General features: G+C 34.8%; 1 protein-coding gene across 1 annotated transcript in view; it reads left to right on the plus strand.

Annotated features, from left to right (window-relative positions):
• Positions 1 to 7,694, plus strand: part of dachs (unconventional myosin-IXb-like dachs) — a 32,195-nt gene extending 24,501 nt beyond the window's left edge. The window contains exons 4-6 of the mRNA XM_073965275.1: positions 4,068 to 4,119; positions 5,629 to 5,867; positions 6,454 to 7,694. Of these exons, the coding sequence (XP_073821376.1) occupies positions 4,068 to 4,119; positions 5,629 to 5,867; positions 6,454 to 6,855 (693 nt within the window). The 3' untranslated portion in view covers positions 6,856 to 7,694. The remainder of the gene's footprint in view (positions 1 to 4,067; positions 4,120 to 5,628; positions 5,868 to 6,453) is intronic.
• Positions 7,695 to 13,103: the final 5,409 nt, after the last annotated feature.

Consider the following 13,103-nt stretch of genomic DNA (forward strand, 5'->3'; position numbering starts at 1 on the left):
AAAATCGGGAGGCACCGTTCTATGGGGGCTATATAAAGGTGTGGACCGATACCGACAAAATTCTAGGGGAAAGTTTTATACCCCTAAAGAAGACTACGTACCAAATTTTAGCCATTTCGGTGTGATAATGAAGCGAAAACCTTCAAAATACCGAAAAAGGGGAGGTACCGTTCTATGGGGGCTATATGAAGGTATGGACCGACACCGACAAAATTCTGGGAGAAAGTTTTATACCCCTAAAGAAGACTACGTACCAAATTTCAGCCATTTCGGTGTGATAATGAAGCTTAAACCTTAAAAATACCGAAAATCGGGAGGTACCGTTCTATGGGGGCTATATCAAAACGTGGACCGATATATCCCATTTTCAATACCAACCATCCTGCAAGTAATTGCAACTTCTGTACCAAATTTTGACTCTCTATCTTTAAAATTGCGAGCTGTATCTTGATTTCAACAGACAGACGGACGGACTGACGGACGGACGGACGGACGGACGGACAGACGGACATGGTCAAATCGACATAGAATTTTATGCTGATCAATAATATATATACTTTATAGGGTCTCCGACGAATATTTCGATGTGTTACAAACGGAATGACAAATTTAATTATACCCTCCATATGGTGGAGGGTATAAAAATGTGTAGATTCTTGCAGGTTCTGGAATATGCATTTAGAACAGAAAACATTTTTATCAGGAGTCGGGAGATACCAATTCATATACTCCGAATTCTACACGCAGTATTGTTTAAGACTACGAAATCCACATTTGGGCTCGGCAAAATTTTAGCTAAGTCCTGACAAAATAGGTTAAGTCGAAAAAACTCTATTTGATATCCCAATGGTTGTTCCGCCTTTTTCCTATTTTAATTGTACGATTAGATGTTTATGAATTCGATGACATTTAAAACTATCCAAGGACTATGACTTGTGTCGGCACAGTGGAGGCAAACTTATGAAAATTCATATATGTTGTTTTCTCTAAAACAAGTTAAAAAGTATCAGTCGGGTTTACCGACATAGATATACCCTCAGCCTGTGTGAGTTGAGACTTTAATTTATAGACAAATCGAATACGGGCTTCATAACCAAAAACTTTGTCCTAAAAATTGTGTAGTCAGGGAGTTTCAGAATTTCATGGCCTTTTTTGGACGTATAAACTTTCCGACAAAAATATCGAAATATTTGGGTATAAAACTTTACGATTGTGGGCGTTGCGAATAAATGGTTATGTTGAGCTCATAAATTTGACTTCAATAAGAGCGCAAAAATTGTGCACTTTTGTGGAGAAGATACCTGAAAGAATGGTCCATTTTGGAAGTGGACCTAATTTTGGAAGTCAAGCCGTCATTTTAGTTGGTCATGGTAAGATTTAGAGCTTTTGAACCGTTATGTCAGGAAGCATGGACTTACCCACGAAAAATAGAATATCGCTGTAAACAAGACTGCAAGCAGTAGCATTGGTCCAAATGTCCAATGGATTCTCGAACAACAATTATATTGTACTTATGTTGAAATTTTGTTTCGGAGGTATCCGAAGATGTTGTCGCATATAGACCTTCTTGGTACTTGATATACATATATACGTCCGGAAGTAATTTTAGGATGTTCAAAATTTCAATATCCGATTTCACCGAAACTTTGAACATCCTAAAATTACTTCCGGACGTATATATGTATATCAAGTACCAAGAAGGTCTATATGCGACAACATCTTCGGATACCTCCGAAACAAAATTTCAACATAAGTACAATATAATTGTTGTTCGAGAATCCATTTTGCCGAGCCCAAATGTGGATTTCGTAGTCTTAAACAATACTGCGTGTAGAATTCGGAGTATATGAATTGGTATCTCCCGACTCCTGATAAAAATGTTTTCTGTTCTAAATGCATATTCCAGAACCTGCAAGAATCTACACATTTTTACTACTGAAAATGAGTAGATTCTTGCAGTACTAGAACAGACCATAAATCTAATTTTCTGAATTTTTAGTTGGCTTGAATGTGTCCAATTGATAACTTAATAAGGTAAAAGTCACACAAAACTATTTTAATGGGACTGAAGTTAATGTGTGATATATGGATATGCACTTTAAAGAATAAGAAATACTGAAAATCTTTGAAATAGAATCGAAAATGCCAAATAAGAGCTACTATGATTAAAAATTCTGGGATGCACCAACACGTAAACCTACATGTGTAATATTCATTAGAAAAACTTTTTAGTTATTGCGACAATTCTGTTGGAGAATTTGATTAAAAACTTCAAAATACCAGGCGGAACTTTTGTATGTGGACTATACTGATGGTATTAAGATATGCTTCATTTTACTCTGTTCCAAATTTCAAACTTATATCTATAATATTGTAAACTCTCTCTATTGAAATTATATACTTTGTGTCAATATTTCATATAAAATCAACTAAAAACCCTTTAAAATAGCTTTATGTAACGCTACACAAATTTTTTTAATTTCATGATTTTTGGTCTAGGTGGGCCCCGCCGAAATAAAATCCTGCGTACGTCCCTGCGGATTGGCTATATTTAGGAACATATCTAGGGTACAGGTAGCTTGAGCGTTTCTGCCTCACATTCGAATTATATCAGTTGAAAATTTTAATGGATGAAAATCGTCTATCTCGTTTCGAAAAATTTAGGAGTCCAGCTTCGAATGACAATTTTTCCGATTTACGTATAATCTAACCATTATCATAGTCAGTTTCATTATCATCAGAGAAAAATTTGTATCAAACGGTAACAGAACCTAGTTTTGGATTTTCCAAATTTTATTGACGATTTCCGATTAAAAACTATCGGCAACGCTGCATACATGCGTGTGCAAATACACGAAATCGGCAGAAAAAATATATGGGAGCTAAATCCAAATCTGATCTGATTTCAATATAATTTCACATATTTATTTCTAATCCGAGTTCGGTCACATTTTCCAAATTACATCAAAATTGGACAGAATTTGTATGTTTCGTGGCACTAAATACCTCAAATCCGGAGAACATACATGGGCAATACTTTTAAAAATTGAACATAGCTGAAGCCAAGGTTTACCCGGGAACTGTGATTGTATATTCTACAAATTAAATGCTTTTGGGTAATATGTATATGGACGATGTATATGGACGAGGCAAAAGATATTGGCCTCAAAAGTTAATTTGCGTGTAAGCTGTGGCTAAGCCAGCGTTTCCTTTTTTGTTTTCTCTCGATTTGTGATTAAACCAAACTTTTCACGAATTTCATCTCACTAATGTATAACTTTTCTAAATTTGATCTGCGTCTACCATTTAATGATGATGACATTTTGAAGCCAGAATTTAACTGTTTTTTTGATATTTTCTTCTAGTCGCGTTCCGCAAACATGTTTTGCAAAGAATCATTTGTAGGATTTTTCCATCCAAATGAGGAAATTTTTGCGAACATTTTTTTAAACATATTTTCGGGCCTAAGATGTTGTCGCATATAGACCTTCTTGGTACTTGATATACATATATACGTCCGGAAGTAATTTTAGGAAGTTCAAAGTTTCGGTGAAATCGGATATTGAAATTTTGTATGGGAGGTCCCTGAAGGAGTGAACCTATATAATCCATATTCGAACCTAATGTATGTCTCGAAGAAATCGATTTGGACCTTCGACAGTTATTGTGAGCACCATTTTAGCGAAACATTTTGTAGAATTGTGGGAAAAAAGGAGTGGACCGATATGAGATAAAGTTCGGTTGATCCGTTCAAGAGTTATCATGCGCTCGAGCCAGACAGACGAAAGAAATGGGCTAAATCGACACCAAGTTATACGAAGCGGATTTTGTCGAAACATATGAGAAGTCAAAGGCAATTATTTCGATGAGGTACATTTTTGTCGTTAGCCTAAAGCCCTAAATTACAGCAGATTTTAATACCATTAACCAATGTTTGAGCATTAATTTTGTTTGCGGTACTATTCAGCTACAACTACTGGGTATGCTACTTATAGCTGATATTAGCATTTTATGGCGCACATAATAAAAAAATTAAGGCAGTAAAACAATTTTCTTATTCGTTTTAGAGATATACTCCACGAAAAACACTTGCCCCCCGGGCCCCAGGCCGCCCCCTGCGTACGTCCCTGCCAATCCGTCTAAAAATTGCTAAGAACATTAAAAAAGCTTATAAATTCGTTTTCCTTAAATTCTTTTATCCATATAATCATCAAATCGTTATTTTCCAATTTTGGGACATAAGATTGTCTAAATGACGATAAATTGTCAAATTCGGCAACACTGTATGTATGTCCAATTGCAATGAAACTTGGAATGTGCGACGGAATTTGGTCTAAAAAAACTTGCCAAATTATATTGAAAATAGGTCCAGATTTGGTTATAGCCCCCATATATGTATGTATATTAGGGTGACGAAAAAAATATTTTTTTGGAAATTTTTTTCTATTTGATCCAAAAACCTTATAAATGAAATGTTATGGCGATAGGTTAACGTTAGCCCGTGCCAACCTAGGGATCTTTGTTTCCATTGTTATTTTCTATGGGGCCAAAGACGCATTTTCACCAAAATTCTCTAAATGGCACAATTATGGGCCGATCGATGAAAAAACTTTACCAGTTCATTATTGTGACTACAAAAAATTTTGAAAATCGGATCGGACTTTGATATGCATATTGGAGCTGTATCAAAATCCGAACCGACATTCCAGCATTTGTGTAGAAATCGTCTTTTAGCCACAATACACCCGACTTTGGTACTTTCCCCACGGGTTTTTACTTGTTAATGTTTTTACTTGTTTATTGTTATTTTAGTTACGCAGTTACTTTGGATTTTATTTTTTAATTTTCAATAATATTTTTCTAATTCGACAAGAATATGTTGATGTGTTACAAACTGAATATACCCTTAATCTTATGGCGAAGGTTATAAAAATTAATTAATTAAAATGTTGGATGTAACAGACTGCCCAGACTTAATATGGTTATAACATTTGAAATTTCCTGTACTGCCTTGTTTGTTCTTGCGTGGCTTATTCAACAAAATACATTAATTAGTCTTATGCCAGACTATGACAATTTTCATTAGAAAATTTGTCTTTGTATTGGTTTGAGAGTTACGAATTTAAACACAAATAATAATTTCAGATTCACACCTCTTACCTATAAACTCATTTTCATGTTAATGAAAATTTTCATAGCATAAGACTTATTAATGGTACTTGAAACTGAATAGAAGAATATATGGTCTGTATATTCCGCACTGATATCTCATTTGTTCACACATATAAGATTTGTTGTTGCTCATACATAAGTAAGTTAATATGCAGATCTTCATAATAAGGATTTTCCTTCAGAAGTATGTATGTTGGCGTAAGAGATCACTATCCAAATATACTCCTTTCTTACTTGTTTAAGTATTGTCACCATACCCTATATTTTTTTAGCTCCATACTGATTATGACCTATTTGAACTTCATTAAGAACTTGTATATGCATTTTTATTATTACATTACTGAATGCCATCTTAATACTTAAGTATTTATTTCCAATAAAAAGCTTCAATTTTCATTATTTATTACGATTTTTAATGTTATTTTCTGCTCTTTTTCTATTATCTGCACATTTTAGCCACAATTCCTACACGAGGAACTACATCAACAACTATTGCAGCGAATGCTGCAATTGGCGTCAATACATTATCGGCTTCGTTGCCTCGCTTATCAGCGAAAACCACAAATCCGGGAGGAGGGGGTAATGTCACGAGACCAAGACCACAGCCAATTGCTGGTACTCCACCACCAGACCCAAATGAAAAATGTGACACAAAGATAATACAACAAACATGTAGTCTCTTTGGATTAGATTTGGTAAGTAACCAACATGTATCTGCAGCTACAAGTTGTTGGTCATGACTTAGGAATGCTTTACGATGACCTCTTTTCGTTGAGGGTAAGTGTATGGTATGTTGGTAAATATTTACTCTTGTCGGACAATGCATTCAAAAGGGAGTTAGGTTGATTTTTTACCAAAGACTTGCAAAATGACTTTCTTAAATATGTTTACTGCAGCTTTTAAATCCTTATTAATTTGACATTTAATGATTGTCACATACACACTCTTGCTTTATCTTTAAGCATACTCATTATACGATTGTACATACAAGTTAGATTCGATTTGATTTGGAATAAATATAGAGACTGAGAGGTGCATGTAGTTCATATTAAACATCCGTGTACATCGTATTGTTTCAGTTCGACATTCAAATATGAAGGTTTAAAATAGTTTTTTTTGTACTATATCATGTCAACTTAAAAATTCAATCTGAGTTATTTAAAATTGCGCATGGATGTGAGCGTTACTAATTCTACATATTAATTATGCCGTAATTTTGTTACAGTACATCTGAACATAATTCCCATATGAAATTCAGCTAATCATTAGTTTTTTTTACAGGAACGTCCACCACCTGTGCCACCTTCTCGTAATTACACTATAACTGGGAACACAAAACTATGCTTTCCTCAAACGCGTGTCATGAAAATGAACTTTCCCGAGGACACCATAACAAATCCGCCTACTGAACAATTAAAAAAGGGTGAAAGTGTAAATGTTGTTGGTGCATCATCATGCCGTGGTCACTTGATTGTGGAGCACAAAGGACAAAATTTTCATGTTCCATTCCAGTACATGGAACTGCTTAGAGGTTTGAGCAATAATTCAGTAGTAGGTGCAACGGCCACAGCCAACGGAAGCAACACTATCCAAAATGCCACAAACAACAATACGGGAGGAACAAGCAACAACAACAACAATGCTACAAATGCTGCTGCAACAAGTGCAGCTGTCAAAATATAACCGAGTGATAATTAACAATGGGTCATTGTTTTTAATGTGTTGGTGGGTGGTCGCTAGCCATTCCATTATGGACCTGTGAATGAACAAAAAATATGCTATGACTGTGCTGTAAGCTTCAAATGGAACACTGCACGTTGAACATAATTGTAATTGGGTAATTTCCGAAAAACGTTGTTCATTTTGGTTGTAACGTTGAATTTCGGAAACAAACACCTACAAGTTGACACATTCTGAAACGGCTCATATAAGAACCAACTTATTGGAAGCAGCATATGAATACAGATGATAAACGATGTCCATATGAATAAATTAAGACTGTAAATATTAAACGCTACAAATTCCTGCATCATTTTATTATATCTACTGCCAGTTATCGAAAAACACAAGACTTTGAAAATAAGAGAGATTTTTTCTTAAATTTAATTGGAAAATAAAATTATAGTTACACAGGGTTATGATTAGCTCCTTCTGATAGGGGTATTATGAGGAGATCGGTAAACATTCATGTTCCACTAATTTGTTCACATATCATAACCATGTTTGACTGTACTTCCTATTTTATGATAATTCATTTAATGAATATTATAAATTATTTTTATGATGTATGGACAACCGTTTCAATGACATTTTATAATAAGTATTATCGTTTTAGGTAAAATATATAAACATAGATTTTAGTCTCCCCCTTTAAGTGCCAATCAACACATATATTTTTAAGAAAAAGTTCTTCCAAATAGTTTTAAAATTCAATCGCCGATAAATATTCTGATTTTTACACAAATAAATATTAATTATTAATTATAAAAAATATTTCATAAATAAATGCATATCTTCACTAATTGGCATTTTTAATCCAAAGTACGTATTATAAAGGTAAGTCTTAATTTCTGCAATACGGATTCTATTACAAACAACCTTTAGTATTTGATAAGTTTACATTAAATAGAGAATACTCGTAATGAAAACTTTATGGTTCAAAGGAAACTTGTGATAATAATCCTTTGTGATTAAATTCAAAACGGAGCTCTATATTGACATTTAAACAGTATAACAAATCATGGGAGAAATTTGTCATTGATGAATATGGAAACGACTTGCAAAGCGAACATTCTCATATAGAACTAATTAAGGAATTTTCTATTGAAATATTTATATGAGAACGTACGATACCCTGTTTGTCATTATTTTATATGATAAACAACACAAATTGAACAATTTGATAAAGCGATGCACAGTGGTTGCGCCCAACGACAAAAATAAAAAGAAATCATGTCGTCATTTTAAAAATTTAAAATTTAATTTTAATAAAAATGTAAATTTAAAGATGCATATCGCTTCAACAGATTCCAAATTTTTCGAAACTCAACTTATTTTTTCCCATTTCCGGCGGTTCTTAAGGAGAAAAAGCCTCAAAAACATGACTAATTTTGAAGAAAAAAAAATTATTTAAAAACAAGTAAGAACGGCGTTAAGTTCGGCCGGGCCGAACTTGTTATACCCTCCACCACAAGTTGTATTGAAGTAAAATGTAATAATTACTTTCCTTTCGTGTATGAAGAAGACTTAATACTAAATTTCAACAATTTCAGTAAAACAATGTGAGGCACCATTCTATGAGGGCTATTTCAAAACGTCGATCAATACCGACAAATTTCTGACGGAAAGTTTTTAGGCTCAAAGAAGACTAAATACCAAATTTCCTATATTTCGGTAAGAGAATGTGGCTAAAACTTAAAAAATACCGAAAATCAAGAAGTACGCTTCTATGGGGATATAGGAAGACGTGGACCTATACTGATAATACTCTTCTGGAATATTTTATAACTCTAACGATTTTCAGCCATTTCGGTTGGATATTGACGTCACAATCATCAGTATTAATAAAATCGGGAGGTACCGTTCTATGGGGGCTATATCGAAATGTGGACCTATACCGACGAATTTTAGTCAGAAATGGGGCAATATGAAAGCGTGGACCTGTACATACATATTTCTGGCGAACAGTTTTATATCACATTGAAGACTAAATACCAAATTTCAGCAATTTTGGTGGAATATTGAAGACACAACCTTCAAAATACGAAAAATCGGGAGGTGAATTTCCATGGGGGCTATATGAAGGCGTGGGCCTATACCGACAAATTTAAAGGGGAAGTTTGAGTACCCCAACGAAGTCTACATACCAAATTTCAGCCATTTCGGTGGAATATTGAGGCCACAACGTTCAAAATACCGAAAATCGAGAGGTACTGTTCTATGGGGGCTATATGAAGGCATGGACCGATACCGGCAAAGTTCTGGGGGGAAGTTTTATACCACCAACGTAGACTAAGTACCAAATTTCAGCCATTTCGGTGTGATAATGAATCTAAAACCTTCAAAATACCGAGAATCGGAGGTACTGTTCTATGGGGGCTATATGAAGGTGTGGACCGATACCGAAAAAATTCTGGGGGAAAGTCATTTTGGTAGGATAATGAAGCTAAAACTTAAAAAATACCGAAATTCGGAGGTACCGTTCTATGGGGGCTATATGAAGGTGTAGACCGATACCGACAAAATTCTGGGGGAAAGTTTTATACCCCTAAAGAAGACTACGTACCAAATTTAAGCCATTTTGGTAGGATGATGAAGCTAAAACCTTAAAAATACCGAAAATCGGGAGGTACCGTTCTATGGGGGCTATATGAAGGTGTGGACCGATACCGACAAAATTCTGGAGGAAAGTTTTATACCCCTAAAGAAGACTACGTACCAAATTTCAGCCATTTTGGTACGATAATGAAGCTAAAACCTTAAAAATACCGAAAATCGGGATGTACCGTTCTATGGGGGCTATATGAAGGTGTGAACCGATAGCGACAAAATTCTGGGGGAAAGTTTTATACCCCTAAAGAAGACTACGTACCAAATTTCAGCCATTTTTGTAGGATAATGAAGCTAAAGCCCTAAAAATACCGAAAATGGTGAGGTACCGTTCTATGGGGGCTATATGAAGGTGTGGACCGATACCGACAAAATTCTGGGGGAATGTTTTGTACCCCTAAGGAAGACTACGTACCAAATTTCAGCCATTTTGGTAGGATAATGAAGCTAAAACCTTAAAAATACCGAAAATCGGGAGGTACCGTTCTATGGGGGCTATATGAAGGTGTGGACCGATACCGACAAAATTCTGGGGGAAAGTTTTATACCCCTAAAGAAGACTACGTACCAAATTTCAGCCATTTTGGTAGGATAATGAAGCTAAAACATTAAAAATACCGAAAATCGGGAGGTACCGTTCTATGGGGGCTATATGAAGGTGTGGACCGATACCGACAAAATTCTGGGGGAAAGTTTTATACCCCTAAAGAAGACTACGTACCAAATTTCAGCCATTTTGGTAGGATAATGAAGCTAAAACATTAAAAATACCGAAAATCGGGAGGTACCGTTCTATGGGGGCTATATCAAAACGTGGACCGATATATCCCATTTTCAATACCAACCATCCTGCAATTAATAAAAACTTCTGTACCAAATTTTGACTCTCTATCTTTAAAATTGCGAGCTGTATCTTGATTTCAACAGACAGACGGACGGACGGACGGACAGACGGACATGGTCAAATCGACATAGAATTTTATGCTGATCAATAATATATATACTTTATAGGGTCTCCGACGAATATTTCGATGTGTTACAAACGGAATGACAAATTTAATTATACCCTCCATATGGTGGAGGGTATAATGAGAAAAAATAGTTTTATTCTAAGCGAATTTATAAAACGAAGGACTATTTTTAACGCCATAACTTAAGTTAAATCATTTAGTAAATTGCATAAGCTTCATTTTTCTACTTATGAAAATTCCTCTAAATTGCAAGGGTTGCCAAATATTTTGGTTATAATATTGGTAAAAATTAAATTATTTATTACACTGCTCAACAAAATTGAAAAAGTTGAATGTTTCAACCGAAGTTGTTGTTGTTTTTAAATGAAATCGGCGAGCTATTTTCAAATCTGGTCACAGTTTTTCTCCATCAGCTCTTGTTCTTGAGATATAGCTCAAAATCGGTTTTTACGAGTTTTACCCAGAATTTGGTTATTTTCAGATACAAACAAATATTTTTTCGGGTTTTTCGACACTAATATATTCAGAAGATGTTGTACGCTCGATACAAAACGTTTTTGAAATAATTATGGCGAGTATTTATCAAAAAATATAGAAAACATACGATGAATCTTGTAAAAATTGCATATTTTGAGTACTTTAAGCTGTAATTACGTCATCGGGGGAAGTCATAGAAACTTCATATGGCATTCCGGATATGCTCAGGGTGTCTGCTATATAGTCCTGTATTCAAATATTTAATATAAAGTTCATAGCGCCCACGATTCGCCCATAACCTAAAAATCGTCATGAAGACTGCCATTGAAAAGTATCACAGGTAAATGATTTCCCTTTAGCAGTCTTCATGACGATTTTTAGGTTATGGGCGAATCGTGGGCGCTATGAACTTTATATTAAATATTTGAATACAGGACTATATAGCAGACACCCTGAGCATATGCGGAATGCCATATGAAGCTTCTATTACTTCCCCCGTTAACGTAATTACAGCTTAAAGTACTCAAAATATGCAATTTTTACAAGATTCATCGTATGTTTTCTATATTTTTTGATAAATACTCGCCATAATTATTTCAAAAAACGTTTTGTATCGAGCGTACAACATCTTCTGAATATATTAGTGTCGAAAAACAACTCCTAGTACCGGATTACAGCGAACTTGGTTAAACAATATGTTGGCAACAGTAAAATACTTCAATTCAGAATGATTCGTTACATGGGAACCACGCGAAATTTTGGACCTAGGACTCCAATATTTTTATTAGAGTGTTTTTAGCCCCCGAGGACCAATTGATAAAAATTTTAGTTCGATATATCACCTAGAAGTATTTTTGTCACACCTTCCCATGTAAGTGCCACCACTGTGCGATGGGGACAACCTCTCATTATACCCTACATCACTATGTGTTTAAATACAAAAATTGTGAGCTGTATCTTGGTTTCAATAGTCCCTCCGAATATTTCGATGTGTTACAAACGGAATGACAAATTTAATTATACCCTAATTATTATGGTGAAGGGTATAATGAATGTCTCGACGAGTTGAGTCGATCTGGCTATGTGTGTCCATCCGTCTGTACATCTAAACCTTGCAATCACGCTACAGGTCCAAATTTTTATCGGATCGTGATTTGGGTCGGAATGGGCAAAAAACTTATGTTTAGGAAATTCAAAGGTTTATTCATATGCGAATATCCCCGCTATTCCAAAGGAAAGCCTGTGAATGGAAAATGAAAAGATCGCCTTCATAATGATGCAATTTTGTCATTAAGCACTTCGGTCGCCTAGGCTTCGAGCATACTTCAAGCAGAATTAATTAATTTTGGACTATGGCTAAATAAATGGAACATAAAAGTTAACTTGGTAAAATCTAACCATGTTACATTCTCTAACAGAAGTGGCAATTGTCCACCATTAAACATAAATAGAGAAACTATCACAAACGCAGATCCGCAAACTATTTAGGAATATTAAAGCCAAAAGAAAAAAACTGTAAACTTTACTCCTGGGACTAAAAACTAAATCTCGAGAACAACATGAGAATTTATAAAAGTTTCCTTAAACCAGTGTGGACATACGGAATCCAATTATGGGGCACGGCATGTAACTCTAATATTGCAATGCTTGATAGATATCAGTCTACTACTCTAAGACTAATAGGTCAAGCCCTTGGTTTGTTAGACGCAACCATAATCAATAATCTAAAAATGCCAACAATCAAAGAAGATATTAGAAGATACAGTGAACGATACTAACAACGATTGAGTTATCACCCGAATCCTCTTGCGATAACCTTACTTGATGATACAAATGAAATACGAAGACAAACCCCCATTTTTTGTAAAAAATGATTCGTTTTGAACGAATTGTCCAATTTTGTATTTAAATTTATTCGTCTATGAGAAAATTTAGAGCGCCGGTTTTTAAGCGAGGTATTCTTGACAATAAGGATGGATGAAGTCTCTACGTCATCAAGAGGCTGAGCAATTGATGCCCAAATTATTACGAAAATAAACGATCGAACAACATTTCCTTAAAAAACAGGGGTTAAAACGTAAACACATTTTGGATCTACCCTTTACGAGTATTCTTTAAATTTACTGTACATTTAATACATATTTGTAACTAAAC

Source organism: Musca autumnalis, unplaced genomic scaffold, assembly GCF_047663935.1.
Source record: "Musca autumnalis isolate F117 unplaced genomic scaffold, ASM4766393v1 scaffold_2, whole genome shotgun sequence".
NCBI classification, from domain to species: Eukaryota; Metazoa; Arthropoda; class Insecta; order Diptera; family Muscidae; genus Musca; species Musca autumnalis.